The 20542-nt window shown below is 42.8% G+C and overlaps 1 protein-coding gene across 1 annotated transcript in view; it reads right to left on the reverse strand.

The window, feature by feature from the left end:
• LOC145412410 (uncharacterized) overlaps positions 1-19948 on the reverse strand; it is a 47159-nt gene extending 27211 nt beyond the window's left edge. The window contains exon 1 of the mRNA XM_080282296.1: positions 18112-19948. Within this exon, the coding sequence (XP_080138422.1) occupies positions 18112-19948 (1837 nt within the window). The remainder of the gene's footprint in view (positions 1-18111) is intronic.
• Between the last annotated feature and the right edge of the window lie 594 nt (positions 19949-20542).

Here is a 20542-nt window from a genome sequence, read left to right on the forward strand (position 1 = left end):
AAAGCCTGGATCCAGCTAGGTGCGTATGGGGCGTGACTCCCCCCTTACTGTAATACCAGGCATTAACACACACAATGGCAGCCCCCCCTGCCCAACACCAGGGCCAGGGGGTGATGGAGGGGCGGCAAGAAGTGTGGAGAAGTAGAAGCAGGTGATGAAGCGGTGGACAGAGAGAGAGAGAGAGAGAGAGAGAGAGAGAGGGGGGGGTAAGGAAGTGGGGGATATGGAAGGTACTGAGGAGAACAGGGCGTAGAAGAGACGGAGGGAGGGGATTGTGGAGGGAAAGGGAGAGGGAGAGGGAGGGGAAGAGAAAGGAAGGGGGAGAGAGAGGGGGTCAGAAAGGAAGGAGATAAGGAGAGAAGGAGGGGACTTTGAGGGGAAGGTGTGTGTGTGTGTGTGTGTGTGTGTGTGTGTGTGTGTGTGTGTGTGTGTGTGTGTGTGTGTGTGTGTGTGTGTGTGTGTGTGTGTGTGTGAGTAGGGGTAGAGGTGAGAGGATGGAGGAGGGGGGGGGTGATAAAGGGAGGAGACTGGGAAAGGAATAGCGGGGTAGGAGTTTGGCACAGGGAGATGATCAAGGGGCACAGTAATAAAATGGAGGGGTTAGTGTTAGAGGACGCCCGGGGACAGGGGTAGGTAAGGAGGGGAGTAGCGGGGAGTGGGGTAAAGGAGAAGGAGGGGACTAGGGGTATGGGGGTGGTTGGGAATGGTCTGGGTGTGTGAAAGTGTGTGCTCTTCCTCTACTCAGTGTTGGGACTCTGCCGGTGCTGAGATGTAAACAATACACTGTTCTACGTACAGTAAATAAATAAATAAATAAATAAATAAGCTTACCCATGCAGTAAATTCGATAAACCTGGCCGTAAGCGATATTTCTTCGTATGTTTAGGTTTATCATATATATCTGGGTAATTAGTTCTGGCCGTGTACTTATCACAGTTTCAAGACTAACATAACAGCAAATGATACACAGTACAGTTATTGGAATAAGAACTGCAGTATAGTATTTCATTGGGCTTACTCCTGTAAGCTCAGCGAGAGTAACATGACAGTATTGCCGTGTGTACTGTGTGGCAGCCTCATACTTGTAAAGAATGCCATAGTGTTTAGTGATGTCCTTATGTATACTGGATAAGATACGTACAAATATTTGCAGTTGTATATCTTTCCTTGGAAATTAGATGAGAAAGGATACAAGCTCAATATTTCCTGCGTGTCGTATGAGACTATTAATAGGGGTGGGAGCTGGAGGCTATAAATTACTCCCTGTTAATACATGGAGAATATGAAGCACGGTAGTGGTACTTAACGTGGCAGCATCATGGCAATATTTACCATAACGTATAAATTTCCAAAGATACAGCTATATGAATATCCCATTGTCGAAAGAACTAGAAGACCCCATGGTGTTGTCTATATGGGGAAGAGGCTCGGCTGCTTTTATCTGGACTTTATCATCACGGCCTCTAATTGACTTATGCTCATTTTCCTCTGGCAGTGTGAGTGGCTGTCCAGATAATACCACCAGGATCTCTCTCGCCTGCCTGGCCCGCGACGTGGTAATGGCGCGGTGCAGGATGATGATTGGCGGCGGCACCTGTTTTTATCACGGAGGCGCGAGAAACTTAACCCAGATGAAAGAAGTCAATTACGGGACCGCATTTTTTACTCTCTCCTATTTATGAGACGCATGAGAAATGTTTTGTGGAAGTTGAATTTTCTTTTGATTGACCTGCTCTAAACTGTACACTCACCTAGTGATGAAAGTTCGTCTACTATTCCACAAAGTCCGCTTCACACTTGGGGAAAGTACATCACCTTCCTCCATGACGCACCATATCAAAGAACATCATTTATGGATCGAAAAACATACCAAGCCTCTCAGCTTAGGGGTATCAGCCAGCAGACAAGAGCTGAGCAAAAGAAAAGGTGAAATAGTAGGCGAACTATTGTTAGTGACTGTATAAACTCATTAAAAAATTATTACGGAAATTATTTCAGTTCATCCAGGTTCTGTATTTGATTCGTCCGAAAAAATTTAATGATTTGTCCGAGATTTTTATGTAACCCGTCAGTTTATTTTAATTAGCTTACAAGGTAATTGTATTTGCTAATGAAAGGATAAGATATACATAAATTCATTAAATACTTGACTGCTAGAGGCCTTGTCGAAGTTTCAGTAAATAGTCCGAAGGTAGCAAGAATAAAATGTTGAATTCATGAAAGTTCTGGGCGGCCCAGATATCGCCTTCATTAAACTTCCTGTCGCTCGAGTCCTTCCTAAGTTGAATAAACTCGTCTGAAGCCAGTAAGACAACAGTACTGTCATGGCACTGAAGGTAAGTGCGTGTATGACCCCTGGGGGAAACAACAACTTTTTAATTTTGAATATGTGGTTTATTTACATTTTATATATTAATTATTATTATTTGTTTATTTATTTTTTCTCTGATTTATTCAATCATTCCTTTTTTTTATACATTTCTTATTTATATTCATTCATTGTTATTTATTATTTAGACCAGGTGCTAAGTTTGTGGTAGGGCTATATATTACGAAAAATTGAAATCCTGCCGTGGGATAGTTGTCGACAGAGTGAGGGAGAGAACCAAGGGAATGGTGGAAAAGGAACAAGGCAGCTTTAGGAAGGGAGGGGATCTCTCTTACATATGATTATAGCTACGGCAAATTTTGCCACAGCAGCAGTTCCAACTGTCTTCTTATAATCTTACGACCTACAGGAAAATAAATTTTAGGTCAGTATGCAACACAATTAGTTATATGTTCATTTTAGAGTACAGAAAATGGACAGGAAAAACAATGTAAACCAATTTTTATGTATTTAAGGAAGCCGCCAGTTCGGCAGCGACAGCGTGTTTACTGACAGGACGCTCTGATTTCAGACGATCAACCCGGCGGGACTTGTCAGTGCATCAGACATGCAAAGCTATAGGAAACCTAACGATCCCGCCTAACCTAGAAAACCCCCGAATACTCCTAACTTTCTAAACCTAATCTAATCTGATCTATCCTGACCTAACTTAATCTAACCTATCCTAATCCTAACCAAAACTAACCTGCCCATTCCAAACCTGACCTATCCTATCCTAACTTAATCAGCTGAAATTATCCAGACCTAACTTCTCGAAAAGGAATTTGAAATTACCGGTACGCCAAAAGTAAGACGTGAGTTGGGAGAGTTTGGTAGCCAGTTTTGCTCGTTGTGGCAACTCCGTAAAGCGACGGTAAGTGTGATATAATGTCTTCACGTATTTTGCAGGTAAACTTATCAAAATGCCCAGTATCTGTGATAATGTATGAGACAGTAACAAATATGGTTTGAAAGATCCACTTAAATAGGCTAAATGGAAGACTTGTGTCCGTGTGGTAAAGTATTAATATATCAGATTAGTATTAATACATGGAAAAGAAGTTATATGCTGCCTTAAATGATTCTTGAGAAAGCTTAAGTAGACAAAGAGGGAATGTCGAAAATGTTGAGAGTACAAAGTAGATGGAATATTGCTGAATGCTGGTACGAAGAGGTACGGGAGTGTAAGGGTGGTAGTGGGTGTGGCAGAAGATATGAGCGAGTTCTTTTATTGATTGTTGAATTGAAACATGGATGTCATATCTCAGTGGTTGTTCAGTATTTATATGTATGGTGTTATAAAAGAAATACATGGTCGGGCAGTGGATGTTGGAGTGTCGCTAGTGAGAGCGGTTAGGATGTGAAAATTACTTGTACTGCTGTTTCCTGATTATATTGCTTTTTTAAGGGATGACGAGTGGGAGCTGTATGTTTGGTGAAAGAGTTTAGATGGTGAAACAGTTTAGAAGTGTGTGTAAGACACGAAATTTGAAAGTGAATCTAACATTTTTTTTTTTTTTTAAATAAAGTACATAGTGCTTAGTGAGGTTGAGGAGACATAAAATGGTGAAGGTGAATGCCTTCAAGTATCTAGGAAGTGTGATGAACAGGGATGGGTATTTACAGAAAGAAAGGCGAGAATGGGTACAGCAGGGGATGAAGATTGCAGGTACATTGGGTACAATGACAAAGAAAAAGGATGCTTGACGATACTGTGATCCCCACTCTGACGTATGGAAATGATGGAATTTGCTAGAAGGAAACAGGTCGAGAGTGAGAATGGAAATGAGGTATATAATCAGAGCGTTTTAGAGTTACGTGAAGAGACAGAGATGAATAAGAATGTTCGGGATAGTTGTGGTGTCAATGTGAATGTGCTGGATAATGTCAGAAAAAGTACTTTTAGGTGGTTTTATCAAATGAAGCAATTGTAGAGTGAGAGATTGACTAAAAATGTGAGCGAGGTAGATAGAGAGAAGGATAAAGGGAGACCAAGGATAAGGTGGAAGGACTTAATGGACAGGTATAAGAATTTGGTGTGGGATGGAGAGAGAAACGCTGATGGTGGAAGACAGGGAGACATAAATGCGATTTGGTCCTGCCCGTCCCATCTTGGATTAAGGCGTCTGGCCATATTAACATCGACTGAGATGTAAGATAATAGTCGGTTATTTTTTCTCATTTGTCCAGGGAAAAACAATCATTTTCAACAGTTGTCATCGTACTGAAAAGTTTATTTCGTTCACACTTTCCTAAAATGATAGGGAAAGCGAGGGGGACGACACAATAGCCCCCCCCCCCCCGTAGTGAGTGGCGGGGACGAGGTCGCGGGGGTCGCGGGGCTGCCATAACACCTTTAGTACTGTGATGGGCAAGCAGGGAGGAGGGAGGAGGGGGTTGCGTCATGGGGAGGGGAGAGGGAAAGCTGGAAGAAGAAACAAGATGCGGAAGATAGACAAAACAAAACAAAACAAAGAGTTAGTGGTGGAGGGGAGGAGAAAATAAATATAAGCCATTAAATTATTATTCTAGCGAAGCCTCTGCCGTGAAGAGAGAAAGTTTATGCTGTGTCTTGCCTGGAATTCTGTCGCCGAACCTAACGCCAACGAATTTATTATGAAAAACGTCGATTCGATTCCGAACCTCCCAACTGGGAGGCAGTATGTCTGCTTACCGGACCTACAAATGCGCTCAACTTTACCTTACCAGACTTTTCTGAAGGCATGCCTTCTCCAAAGAGTATTTTATAAGTCACTTCTGTGACCATGCGGTAATAATTTTTGCACCGGATTACAAGTGCTATTTTAGGGGCATTGTTATCACACGAAAAAAAAAAAAAAAAAATCGAGCGTTACGTGACTGGGGGGATAGGAAACAGGACCATCAGGAAGTGTGAAAAGGAAGGGTGAGGGTCTGAGAGAGCCAGTGGGGACGGGTCTAAATATCCGACAAATTGTGTCATAGGCAGTATACATGAATAGTGTAGAAATGCTATAATTACTGAAAATACCCCACGTCATCGAGTTTGACTGGCTCGTGCACCTAATCTCTTCAATCCGATTACATAACTATTTATTATGTTCTTGTTGTCTCATGACGATTTCATTGCGTTAGGATAGTCTTTTCGAACAGGAAGAGTTACATACATCCTTCATTAATTCAGCAAACCAGGGCACTCTCCTAAACTGCATGAAAACATCTGGTATCGACAAGAGTATAAGCAAAAAAAAGACGTCATCTGATTGAAGTGGTTATAATTTAATCTCCAAGAGGAAAATACAACAAATGTCCTCTCCGTTTTGTTGACTGAATATGACGTTACTTGAAGGAAAAAGAAGCGACATCGTCAAATATTGCTGTGTGTGTGTGTGTGTGTGTGTGTGTGTGTGTGTGTGTGTGTGTGTGTGTGTGTGTGTGTGTGTGCGTGTGTGCGTGTGCGTTTGCGCTTTTTCCTGGTGGAAGGAGAAAGGGAAAGCGGCGCCATTAAGGAAAGAAAAATGGAAAGAAGAAAGAAAGGGGAGGGAGGAAAAAATATAAGAAGGGAGAAGATAATATAGAAGAGGATCAAGAAGTGTAGATGGGCAGGAAACAAGGAGGGGAGGGAGAAAGAAATGAGAGGAGGGGGAAAGAAAGGAAGGAGGGAAGGAAGATAGGGAGGAAGAAAGGGAATAGGGAAAAGAAAAAGAGGAGAAAGAAAGGAGAAAAGGGAAGAGAAGTGAAGAAGGGTGAACAAAAGGAAGTTGGCAGTGAAAGTAGGAAGAAGGAAGGAAGGACAGAGCGGAAGGGAAGACAAGGAAGATGAGGAAAAAGGCAGAGAGGATGGGGAAGAATAGAGGAGGAGAGAGAAAAACGGAAACAAGGGGAGAAGGAAGAAGAACGAAGGAGGGGATGAAGAAAAAAAAGAGGGAACGAAGAAAGGGGAAGAAGAAGAAGGAGAGGGCATGGCGAAAGGGAAGGAGAGGAGATAGGAGAGGGGAAAGGAGGGGAGGGTGAGGAAAAGGAGGAGGAGGAAGGAATGAAGGGGAATAATCAAGGAAAGAAGAGGAAGGGGAGTGAGGGGAAGGAGAAGAAGGAGGAAGATTGGAAGAAGGAAGAAAGAGGGAATGTGAGGAAAGCAGGAAGAAAGTTGAGGAGGCAGAGAAGGAAAGGGGTGTAATTCGACCTTTAAGAGAGTTAACAAAAGCTGTAAAAAGAGTACATTGTTGACAAAGGAGAAAGAGTGGGGGTGATTACTCCCTTCCTCTCTCTCTCTCTCTCTCTCTCTCTCTCTCTCTCTCTCTCAACCATAAGCATCAAAATCTGAGACTTTTGAGATGAAAACAAACAAATAAGCCCATGACAATAATTTTCCTTTTTATAAGACCCATACACTATTGCAAGAGAAAAAGAGTTACCCGTCCATCTGTCGGTGATTTCTTCAACCGTGAGAGTTGTGTGTGTGTGTGTGTGTGTGTGTGTGTGTGTGTGTGTGTGTGTGTGTGTGTGTGTGTGTGTGTGTGTGTGCACGCACTTTTTCCCCATGAAGGAAGAAAGGGAAAGCGATGTCACCAAGGCAAGAAGAGGATCTGCCATCACAAGCAAACAGCCATATCAGTTGCATATCCTGCCATTTGTTTGTACGGCAAGGGCGACAAGAGGAATCCGTGATCTTCCTGTGTCTTGTTCTTACCGGCATAATAATACATCCTAGTTACGAGAGGCAACTGATGCCAAGGGTGTTTCTGATTATATACACACGATTCTGTTTCTCATAGTACTGGGAAAAGAATATATATATCGAAATGCAAGCGTCATCATCATCTTCTTCTTCTTCCTCTTCATCATCATCATCATCATCATCATCATCATCATTATCATCTCGACGTCTTTCTCACTCAGGCATGGAGTAAGAACCAAATACAAAAGCAAAAAAACATAGACTCGAGAAAAAAAAGTGACATTCATACTGCAACTTATTTACCCTTCTCGAGGTTTGTCAACACTGGGGTTTTATTTCAGCACAGCCAAGACGATTTTATTCAGCTGAGGTAAATCACGGGCTGTCAGAGGGTTAAACCGGTGGAACTGATGCTAGCTGTCTCCCCTCTTGCAGCGTGTAAAAGCAAAGCATTTCTCTTACCAGCCCTCATACCAACTCTCTCTCTCTCTCTCTCTCTCTCTCTCTCTCTCAGACCCATTACACCACCTGGAAATAAGATCCCACTATTTCCCGTCTTTCTTGCCGCACTACGCAGGCAGGAAGCAATATTTACATTTTTGAAGCAGGCGACGATTATCGGATGGGAAAAAATTAACACCAAATTGCGACCAGCACGAAATGTTAAAAATAAAATAAAAATAAATACATGAAAGTCGTTAATAATGGCGATGTTTTTTGTTGGTGGAGAAAGTGATGTTAGTTATTTTATTATTATGTTATTTGGTTGACTTTGTTTATAGTTGTTTATGCAGATAGGCTAAAGAAATTGTGTTAACAGTCTTTGAGATTTAGACTATGTGGTACGTAAAGGATTATGTTGAGAGAGAGAGAGAGAGAGAGAGAGAGAGAGATGGGGGGAAATCATCCTTACATGTTTATTTCCTCACAGGCCACGTGAACATAGTTTGTTAATGCAAACCATGTCTGTTGTACGAATTTAAATATTGTAGAAAACTAGGCCATATTTGAGGAAAAATTCAAACTTCTAAATCGCTGAGGAAGTGCCTGGGAGGGTCCTAAAGCCACGAGATTGAGGCTAGTGTCTGTAAGTTGGATGTGTTGGGGTGAAATGTGGTCTGTTTCCCTTAGTCCCCCGCCACCCCAGACACACACACCAGATACTGTTACTCTCACTATCTGTCGCTCTATTTGTCTTTTATATTCACACACACACACACACACACACACACACACACACACACACACACACACACACACACACACACACACACACACACACACACACACACACACACACACACACACACACACACAGTTTTACGTTTCTAACATCTCACCTACTCTCACTCACACCCCAACTTTCACTAACACATTTTGTACTCACATTCACCCATTCATCCCCCTCACATCAATTTACCCAATTCCTGAAACCTCGCAGATAAGGACATTTAGAGAACACTTACGGACATGAAATTGTGTCATTTTATGCATATGTATGTATGTATGTATGTAGTGGCTGGCTTGCACACGCCTGACATGAGCGGGCATCTCTGGTATTCATATTCAAGCTGTGTTTTATGGATGCTGAAGTGCAAGTAATCCACAGGTCCGAGGGACACCACTCTGTGTCAGTGGAAACTTGCCTTACACCAACTCAATGGTTCACACACAAGCAGAGTTGTGAAAGGCACCTGGAGTGCAGGGTAAGTATTACTTGTCGATATTTGTGTTGTAGTGGCTAGTGGCTATGTTTTGAAGGAGCGAGTGTGTTTAAGTCATCAAGGAAGCCTCCACGGGCTGCGAAAATGTGAGAACACATGAAAGACACGGCTGAACCCTTTTAATTGTCCGTTCCCGGTGCGATCAAATCTAGATCTAGATTATCTGTAGAAACACGCTACCAACCTGATCACCGAGGCCCCAGTCACACACACACTCACACACACACACACACGGTACAGTAAGTGCGTGGATGCATAACATCGCGTGCAGGAAGGTTACGGCGTGGAGTGTGAGTGCGTGTTGCTGGTGCTTCTGTTAATACACCCTTGAAACACGACGTGTACCGTGGTTTTCGTGTGTGTGTGTGTGTGTGTGTGTGTGTGTGTGTGTGTGTGTGTGTGTGTGTGTGTGTTTATCAGTAACAATGAACTGTAATTGTCTGTAGGTCATTTTCCTCCATGTAAAATCTTTCCCAGATAATCGTATAATACTTTTTTTATCTTCATTTTCCTTAGTCATACGGGTATATTTTCTCTTTATTATGTTACATCTCTCAGTTCAATGAATTATTTTTAATACTGTTTTTGCTACCGCCATGCCTTTGTACTCAATAAAGGGGTTGAACTGTACCCCTCCATCTTCACTGGGTTTGCTCTGGGTTCATCTGGATTCATCATCATCATCATCATCATCATCATCATCATCATCATCATCATCATCATCATCATCACCCTTTCATCACACACGGGATGGGTAGGACTTAGAAACCGAGCAACACAAAGGTAAAGCTATGTTATCAGAGTTTCTATCGACATTATGCTACTCACTCGTCACTGAAGTTTTCGACATTCTCGTAGTAATATAACCTCATCTGATACATAATTTTCTTTGTTGCTGTCCTGGGCTATCTGTAGGAGTGTGAGATTTTAGTTTGCAAGGTATTTTTACTTGACCGCCACCTTCATCATCGTCAGCATCGACCTACATTAGCAGTCGACTGTTTCCTTTTATATTTCGTACTTAGTATCAGACTGCCATTCTGAGTGATCTGCCAGCTGCTGTAGACGTCCGGGCGTTTGTTACCTGCAATGTATAGGCTATTACTGTTTAAAAAATCTCCTGTAATCGGAGTGACGGCCTTACATGGCTTGGATCCCTTTGAGGTGGCTGACGATTTTTCGATCATAAAATACCACAAAGGAGAACAGACTTGTATGTACTGGACAACTGTGGCCTAGTCTCGGGCCCCTAAACCTGGGAGGGGGGGGAGGATGAAAAGGATTGGCTGTCACCGGTTGATCACATTAACTAAACTACCAGAGCCACCATTACAACAACGCCTTCGTATTCCTTCAGTACCGTGACGTTCATAATTCATTCCTGTTGCTACCAGTGGAGTTTGTTCATGATGTAGGGGTTTATGAAAGCTGTCTGTAAGCCTTGAAAAGGTTCTCCCCCCCCCCTTCAATTAAAATTGCCTAGAGATTCCACGACATGATGGAAGTGAAGCCCTCGATGTGCAAGGTTGAGATTTTTTTTTTTTTTCCGTCTTTTTTTTTTTTTTTCTGTTGACTTATTTCATTAAAAAATGTTTATATATTCATATGTATTTATTCATTTATATTTTGTTATTTCATGTTTTGTCAGTTATGTGTAGACAATGCAGGCGTCTGAAGTTGTATTTTGGAAGTTTATTCATTTTTTTTTTACATTTTTAATAGAATCTTTAACATTTTTCTTTATATTAATACTGATGTGTGAATTATTGTGGTGTGGCTCATTTCGCTGGGAATATTGTTGATGGTTTTACTATGCCCATGCATTCATTTTCCATGGTTCTGGATCGTTCCATGTGCTATCATTAGATTGGAGTAAGGATCGGGATATTGATAATGATGATTATTATTATTATTTATTTATTTATTTATATACAGATTTATCTGGACTTGTGTGAGCTTTTTAGTAATTTGTGGGCGTTCACCCTTGTTGTTTTCCAAGGTATATTTAGCGGACCGTCTCCCTGTGTTACCACAGCCAGCATCAGTCCCTTTAACCACTACCGTCTCAGGACCCGCCTCCCTCTCGCGACACCCGCCCGCCGTAGTATGTGCGTATTAAGCTGTTACCGCGAGACCGCACGGGGAGCCAAATTAACCAAGGCTCATTATGCCGTGTAACTTTCCATGCGCCGCGCTTCGGTTTTCGAACAACAGATGACGCCCGCGGTGAGTGACGTCACGAGCACCCCACGACCACAGTGGAAGGAGTTTCTTCTTCTTGTATTGAGAAAGTGGTATTGGTTAACGATCGATGAGCTGTGGCCAGAGGATATTTACGTAGTTATGCAAAGGGTTTTATTGCATTACGTGATGCAACGTTCAAATATGCTGCCGATCTCTAACTTGTGTATTCGCCAGACCATGAAGGATTGATAGTATCTTGCAACTAAAAACGCAAAGGTGTAAGCAAAGGCGTTCCATAATATGACTTAAAAAGGAGGGGGGGGAGGGGAGCTTGCCTACACTTTTGCGTTTTTAGTTGTAAGATACTGTCAGTTCTTCATGGTTTGGTGAATACACAAGTTAGAGGGATCGGTAGCATATTTGAACGTTGCATTATGTAATATCATAAAACTCATTGCATAACTAAGTAAATATCCTCCGGCCGCAGCTCATCGATCGTTAACTAACACCACTTTCTCAATACAAGAAGAAACTCCTTCCATTGTGGTCGTGGGGTGCTTTTTATGTTCCGTTACTGACAGTTTGTATCAGCAAGATTCAAGAGGATATAGAAATATTATACAAAATAAGTTGCTGACGAAATCCATGGGTGTAGGCTAAGTTGTGGTAAGATGTGCTGAAGATGTTTTGTGGATATTGTGTACGAGTATCAAAGGAGGAACGTTGCGTGTTTGGAGGATGGAGGGTTGCCGAGTATCACCCTTGATCCTACACACCGTCTCACCTGAACCTGTACTTTCGTTGGTTTAGGAGACGGCCTGACACTAACATATGTGTTTTGCATATTGCACCTTGATTTTTTTTTTTTTTCAGATATTCATAGCCTCGACATAGCTGCATAACCATAAGACAATAGAATATGAATGTCGTACGCCTATCCAGAAATAAATTGATGAATAAGAGTTGCTGGATAATTTTGTAATCTCATCACTCAAGATGATGTGTTTTAAAATTTATTCGTCATAATATCATGCAGGCAGTGCCATTTGGCTTATGAAGACACCCTTTCCGGGATTATGGCATCTTACTATGGACAGACAGAAAACACCCTAGGAATGAAGGGGATCGTGAAGACTAAATCAGACTTACACACTCCGGGAAGTATCCCCTACGATGGGTAAATCAGCTGAAAGTGGCAAGGAGTAATTCAATCCACAGATCACATGGATACCACTGAGGCAAAAAGTTGCGGCACACTTGTCTGGCCTGTGTCAATTATATCGTTTTAACCATAGGCTTAAGATGCTGTTAATGTGTTATATGGAGAAATTGGCTGTAGTAAAGAAGAGGTGTGAATGAGCTTCATAAATCTGCCTCAACATGTTACTTAGGGGCACTGTTCTTGTGGGCGTCTTGGAACAGTATTTTCATCTTGGTTTTGTAAGACCTCATTCTAAACAATTTATCTTTCATATTACACATTGTTGCGTTTTTATATGTTAGAGTGTCATTTGAATATCGGCACAGACTGTGTAGATAAGATACAGGAAAGTATTAAGATATCAGGTCCAGAAATAAGCTGATAAGAAAGAGGTGCTAGAGAGTCTCCTTAACCAACCAGAACACGACCTTTGGATGCTTTCAGAGCAGTTCTTCCTAGCCAGTTTATTGTGGATACTGCACGCTAATATTTTCTTGCACGTTGCTTATCCATTCTAAATCAGTCTGAAAAGAAATACATGACCTAAGAGGAATACTGAGGTGCAATATGCAAGATGATTCGCGTAGGAAGAGGTTGTAGAATGTATCCGTAACCCGCTCAATCCGGTGATGTTCTGGCGTTTATTTTTGCTACCTACAGACTACATTATTCAGCTTAATCTCTTCAGTTCGGTGACGTCTTTTTCATTTTCAAGCTACCACTAGACGATTTTATGGTAAAGTTTCTAGTCGTGAAGGGGTTAACCAGGGTTGTAATATACCCCTCCAGTTCGAAAAACCTTGCCTCAGCCAGTGAAATTGTCTGGAGATGATAATATAATAAAAAGTACGTCACCAGACTGACAGGGTTAAGGTACACATCCTTTTTCGGAAGGGTTTATAAAAAATATTCGACCTCTTCAGAGCTAAAAACTCTCCCAAGCTTAATAAAATCATCTGAAGGTAGTAATAATGAAAAAAAAAAAAGCGTCACAGATTTAAAAGAGTTGTGGCAGCTAACAACCCTCTTTTAGTGAATTATTATTTGGTGTATTACAACACGGTATTCTTGTTTAGGCCTGAGTTATATCTTTTAAAACTTCACATTAGTATTTTCTTGTGAGTTACTGATGCAGTATACAGTACTTTATTAAAAATGGGCTGGTCAAGAAGAGATGTTAAGAGAACTCTCAGACAAATTTTCCTTTCTCTGTTTATTTCTACATCAGAAGCGTTTATTTTTCGATTGTTATTCCTATATGTCGTTAAAAATATATTTAAAAAAAAATACGTGCCACTGAAGAACTATATTATGCAAATTAATTTGGAAGGAAGAGTGTCTGGAAAGCCTCCTAAACCAACGAGAAAACGGGGCTTGGAAAGTTTAAGCGGGGCGTGTGTGAGAGAGAGGGTGGTGACTACCGGGGGAAAGGAGGATGGAACGAAGAGTAGGCCAGAAGGAGGACACGGAATATGAGAGAGATGGCTACCATTAGCGACTCTGTCTATTAGGTTTCTAGCCACCATTACTAACAACCTAACACAGGCTTTTAACTGTTTTTCCATCTGCTTATCTGCCTGTCTGTCAGTTATTATCTACCTATCCTTCCATCTGTGTCTGTTTGTTCGTCTGTCTGTCTATATCTAGTTCTTAATGTCTGGCTGGCAGGCTGTATGTGTCTGTATGTCTTTTTTTCCTTATCCAAGGAAAGAGAATCAAACTCTTGGAGGCTGCAGTGCAATTTTTTTTCCTTTCAGGAAATGTTTAACAAAAGAGAACTAAAGTCTGCGATATGTATGTATTTGTCTGTCTGCCTCTATTGTGCGACGCCGAGTTGTATGAGAGATTGCAATGCTAAAACATACTCCCATGTTTATGTCCCTGCTCATTAACAACCCTCTTCCCACGACACCAAATCAGTATCATAATATTACTCATTCCCATACCCCCCCCCATCTCTATCTTTCGATCCTTCTCCATCCACTCACCCTCTCTCTCTCTCTCTCTCTCTCTCTCTCTCTCTCTCTCTCTCTCTCTCTCAAAACAGTGGCTAGGTACAGTAAAGAAATAATAAAACAGAATATAATAGTTTGTAAGGTGTGTTTTTGCTGCGATGCGGTAGGCCAGTCAGAGAGGTCGTGGAAACTAGAACGAAAAAAAATAATAATAAGATAAAGTGAGTACCGGAAAGATAAGACGATGTAACAGAATTAACGTGTGTCCTGTTGTGGGGTTAATGAGCGTTCAGTTTTTGTATCAATGGGTGTCCAAATGTGGCGTTAAGAAGTGTCCAGTTTGAGGGGTTAATGGAGTTAATAGGTGTCCAGTTGTAGAGTCAGTGGGGATAATGGGTGTCCAGTTGTTAATGGGTGTTCGGTTATGGGAACAGTGGAGTTAATAATGTCCGGTTATGGGGCTAATTAGGTTAATATATGTCCGGTTATGGGATTAATGAGGTAAATGCATATCCGATTAGCTGTTGATGAGGCTACTGGGTGTCCGGTTACGGGTTTAATGGTGATAATATGACCAGTTTTAGGGCTAATGGTGTTTATCGATGTTGGATTTTGGTTTGAAAAGTAAATACAGTATGATTAATTCTTTCGCTATTATGGATGCACTTACCTACTTTATTCAAGCCAGCACGAAGTAAATGTATGCTGTTGAGAGAAATGTCAGCAGCCCTATATTAAAGGCTAATCCACACAGTCAGTTTTCAAAGGCTATCTCGATCAACCTTGTTGGTGTTAGGCAGTCAGGTATTTATTCAAGCCAACGTAAGGCAATATTTATTCACCTGTTTGAAAGTTAAGAGGTTGAGGGTTACGTCATTTATCTAATGTGAATTTCATACGTACGCTGGAAAAAATTGACATTTGTAAATCATATACGGTCAATGGACAGAATTTCGCCTACTGTCCTACAACGTCTACTTCGCACTTGGGGCATGCCAATCACTTTCCTCCCTGACGCATCATATCAAAGGGAACCATCATCAGTGAGCTGAGAAACATACCAAGCCTCTCTCAGCATATAGATACTAGCCTGCAAAAGAAATGAGAAGCAGGAGAAGTTCTGTTAACTATGAAAATGTACGAAAACAGAGATCATGTTGATAAGAAAGTTAACTGTAAACAAATGGGGCTATGGAAAAAGGTGGTAGAAGAGCCAAGCATAATTAATTTAGATGGACATTCATCACAATAAAATAGAAAATGTGGGTCAGCGGTGAAAATGTAGGAATAACAAGGGAAAAAACGAAGGTGGGGAAAAACAGACACAGAAACCGAAGGGAAATCTTTTTATCGCGCCGTGTTGGAGGGAAGGATGTATGGGAACAAAAACCGTAATTGCGTATGGAGAAACGCTTCCATAATTCCTGTGTTTACCATTTGGGACGCGACAGGTTGGCGATTCAGTGGTGAAAAAAATCCTCAGCCGGTGGAAATAAGTCCCCGGTGGCTTAGGCGAACGAGGAAAGGAAATCCGGATATATGGGAGGAATGACAATAAAAGATAAGGTTCCGCGGAAAAAGAGGATCCTTAAGGCGGGCAGTGGTTCCTAACTATGGGAAAGAGGGTTAGAAACGACAAATGGAGCTGATGTAGAGGCGCCCTTGGTACTTTTTTGGCGTAAAAAAGTTCGAGATGATTGAATTAAGCGGTGAGGTGGAGAAATAAACATATGGATCTGATGTAGATGCACCCTTGGTAACTTTTTGGAAGAAGTTTGAGACGATCAAGTACTGAAATGAAATAAGCCTGATTTAAAGGTAGCTCCGGATTGTAAGTGGGAGGAAAGTCCAGTTATGACTGAGTTAACTCCTTGAGAACAATGGCGTCCCTTTCATTTTATCCTTGCTATCTCCTGACGGTTTCATTCAGCTTGGGAGAGACTTTTCGAATTACAGAAGTAAGATACACAGTACTCTTATTAATCGCTTCACCACCAGAGGGCTTTCCTGACCTGAATAAAATCGTCTGGTAGCTGCAGGTTTAAACTACAAAAACAGCTTGTTCTAGTGAAGGGGAGAAGTGGCGAAGTGGAGAAGTAAGTGATGTCAATGCTCTACGTTACACATCAGAATCTTCTTGTATTTTTATTTTTTTTTAGCCCTTTCACGCCGAGGACGTCATATCTATTTCATTGTTGTTACTATCAGATGGTGTTGTTCAGCCTAGGGGAGTTTCTTATTAGTGAAGGTGTTGATGAAGCTACATCTTACAAGAATAAAATATAAAAAGCGTCATGATAGCGAAGGGGTTAATATAGGCATTGTTAACATAAGCAGCTTAGGAGAGAAGATTAAGGGGTAATGTCCCAAAACTAATCGCTAAGGAAAAGGAACTACGGAATCTTCTATGCCAATGGGAATACGCATACGTGATGATGATGAGCATACTGGTAATAACTTCTTAAATATATAGCTAACTCTCTCTCTCTCTCTCTCAACCATATCATTCCCTTCCATTAACCCCTATAATCCGAAAATGTATTAGGCTGTTCATTTTTTTTCTTAGTATCCCGACACATTTTATACAACCTGAGACATACATTTCAGACTGGTGGTATTTGATGTGGGCTTTATTAACATCTCTGCTAAGGGGGTCTTATAATGAACGAAAAATAAAGGTAGTAGCAAAAATGAAAGGGAAATGGCGTACTCGGGCTGAAAGGCTTAAGAGATCACCCCGAAACGACAACAGCAACAAAACATCAACAACAAAACAACAACAGTAATGAAAATAATAATGATAATAATAATAATAATAATAATAATTTGGTGGTAGTTAAAACTGGAAAATAAAGACAGCCATGGAAAGTTAGGGGTTAACCTCGCCAGCACGATGGCGCCATTATTTTTATTTCGTTATTTTCTATCTTGACTGTGGCTATCCAAGAGGCGACTCGGTGCACCTGACCAGACTTTACTCGTTAAGGGGGTTACGGGTTACTGAAAGCTCTATCTAACTCCCTTCCGGTCGAAAAGAGTCTCACCTAGGCTGAACAGAATCTGCTGACTGTGAATAGAATGCAGTACAAAGGTTATCGTATCGAAAGGGTTAGTTTATTCTCAACGCTGATTTTTTTTCTCTTGCCACCGTAAGACAAATATTCAGCTAACGAAAAATATGTTGAACTGGGGATTAGTTGCAGTCTTCTTTAATTCCTTTACTTCGTTCCTTAAATAAAATCGACTGGCAGCGGCAAGAATAAAACAAAAATGGTGTCCTGGAAGTGAAGAGCATACTGTAGCCTATAGCCTACCCTCTCACCCCCACCAGTTCGGCACGCCTCAGCGTCGCAGCATACTTGCCATAAGAAATTTCGTAGCACCTCTTCCTCCACTGTTTCATTTGCATATTACACATTTCTATTCTTTTGTACTGTATTGCATCAAACTATTTTGACATTAATATATACCTAAAGGTAAAAAAGAAGTTGTATTATGCATACTAAATCGCCAAGAATGACGTGCTACCACGTTTCCAAACCAAACAGAAAGACGACCCCAGGCCAACCCCACCCATTGTATAGTTTGCCACAACACAACCCTGCTTTCCCAGGTCAGGCCAGGATAAGGGTGGAGGAGAGTGATGTGTGACAGTATGTTAGCTTGATGTTGTCATTCATGATTACTGTATTGTTATGTGTATTTATTTACGTTAGAATGTTACAGTAAAACGAGGAAAAGAGTTAACTAAGTTCAGCATCGACTACTGCTATAACTACCACTACCACTGCTACTACTACTACCGCTATTACTGCCACTACTACTACTACTACTACTACTACAACTAGTAATAATAATAATAATGATGGTGATAATAATAATAATAATAATAATAATAATAATAATAATAATAATAATAGTAATAATAATGATAATGATAATAGTAATAATAATAATAATAATAATAATAATGCTGACAAATTTGTCAGTTAATGTACACACAGACAACCACACACACATACCTTCTGTGGTAAGCATGGCCTCCAAGTTAGCCCGCCTGATGAGCGCCCTGAGTGTGTTGAGCTGTAGTTCCTCCATTAGGCCGGCGAACATCATGTTGGACTCCTGCCCCGACTGCAGCGTATCTGACGCACGCACAGCCCCCCCCACTGGCACGTCCTTCTGGGCCACGGCAGACAGCTTCTCCTGAGGACGACCACCCGATAGTGCTCGACCTTGGGGCTCGTCATCGATTAGAAGAGCAGCATCCACTACCTTTGACAGAGCCTGGGCGGCAGCATCCGAGCTGCCTTTGTCCACCAATAGTATGTCATCATAATCCTCTGTTGCCGAGATCAGGTAAGCCTCATCGTCTCCGGCAGTGACAGGAGGATCATCCACCAGCAGAAGGTCATTAGAGGGCTCTACTACATCCCCCCCAGTGCTGTCGTCCAGGTTGATAAAAAGTGGAGGCTCCGTGGTGGGACTTGACCTTACCCCGGTTGCTGTGGCGGGGGCTTGAGCTGGTGCAGTGTTGACAGCGGGGGATCTCACATCTATAGGCGGTGCCACTGTCGGGGCCCCCACCACTGGTCTCCATTGGGATGTGGGATCTTGGCTGCTTTGCACTACTTCATCCTCATTGAGCAAGTGACCCATGGCCATGGCGGCTGAGAGAGGAGCATTGATCTGGTCTGCATAGCTGCTGCCTGTCGTGCCAGTGGGTCCTGTAGGGAAGGTGTTCTGCAGAGGGCCGCTGCCGGTGTGGCTGTATGAACTTTGTGGCTGGCGGGCAGCCCGGATTCCGCTGCCGGAGCCGATGGGAGCTCGATATCCTGTGGTAGGTGCCACAGGGGAAATGCTACCTCCTGTATCAGCCTGGGGGGACCGATAGGTTGTGGGAGGAGCTTGCTGGCCCCCAGTCTGTCCCCCTGAGCCTGTCTGGGGAGCACTGTATCCTGTGGCAGGAGCTGGGGGAGCACGGGCTGCAGGACCTGATGCTGGTGGGGCTCTGTACCCAGCGGCAGGTGCTGGAGGGGCTCTGAGACCTGTGGAAGCTGGGGGTGCATCATACCCTTTGGATGGGGTTGGCGGAGCGCCATAACTAGAGGAGGGAGCTGACGGTGATGGTGCTGATGGAGCTCCATAGCTCGTGGATGGTGTTGGTGGCGCACCATAGCCAGTGGAGGGAGCCTTTTGTGACACCTCAATAAAACCGCTGCTGCCACCACCACTGTACCCACCACCGCTCCCACTACCGTGGCCTCCGCCATGGCCACCATGTCCTCCACCACTATGGCTGCCACCACCGTGACCACCTCCGCCACCATACCCACCTCCGCCACTACCGCCATGGCCACCTCCACCACTTCCAACATGGCCACCTCCGCCATATCCACCACCACCTCCGTGGCCACCTCCACTACCATATCCACCACCACTGCCACCACCATAGTGCGAGGGAGGCTGGCGGTGGTAACTGGACTGGCCACCTTTTTTGCCTTTGTTGAAAATGTTGCCTGCCTTCCTGAACAAGTCCCCCTTCAGCTGGAACACTTGGCTCTTCAGGTTGCGAAGACCGTCTATGATTGGCGCCTTAAGGTTTCTGAGGCTGGTAAAGGCCTGGTTCTTCAGCCTCTGCAGACTACGTAGTGGGTTTGGCTTTCTTTGTCCGCTGCCATGCCCGTACCCGCCTCCGCCGCTGCCTCTGTACCCACTGCCACTACCGTACCCACCACCACCGCCGCTACCGTACCCACCACGGCTTCGCTTAAATGATGGCCACCTGAAGATATTAAAGTTAATCCCTGAGGCTGCCCCAATTACACACACCAACACCAGTATTACCACCACCCGCATCCTGCACAACTTCACCTCACGGTCACTCGCAGTCAAATCAAACTTCCCCGTGTCCAACCATTATTTCATTGACCCTCACTCCTTTTGCTTATCATAAGTCCAGCATTTAAAGTTTACAGTTTTAGTTTGATACTGTCTGTTTTGGGATTTATGCTGCCAAGTACCCGTTAGTCTAAAAAAAAAATACTCGGTCGAACGCAGAGTAGTTAACCATGAATTTCGTTACTTGTATAATCCAAAAAAATTGAATGATGTGTTATGCCGAGTTTTTATGTCATATCACCCCAGGAAGGTTGAGTCATGTTACTCAGAAATATCAAGTCTTCCTGTCTACTACTTGGAGTCGTGTTAGCCAGGAATGCCAAGTAGTTTTATCTAGAAGTCCTGTACTGATTCGATGGTCTTGTTATCCTGAAAACTTTAGGTACTTTTGAGAGTGAGCCAAATTTGATGTTGCCCCGGAGCGAGCTTGTGTTCAGAGCGATGGAGGACGACGCGTGTGTGTGGCGCCAGGGCGGGTGTGGAAGTGAGTGCGTGAGTGAGTCCTGCGCTGGCGTCTGGCTCATCCCTCCATTCCTACAGCACAAACCAGCA

The sequence above is a fragment of the Coenobita brevimanus genome, chromosome 93 (genome assembly GCF_032717465.1).
Source record: "Coenobita brevimanus isolate Jiangsu-jjx chromosome 93, ASM3271746v2, whole genome shotgun sequence".
Classification (NCBI taxonomy): domain Eukaryota; kingdom Metazoa; phylum Arthropoda; class Malacostraca; order Decapoda; family Coenobitidae; genus Coenobita; species Coenobita brevimanus.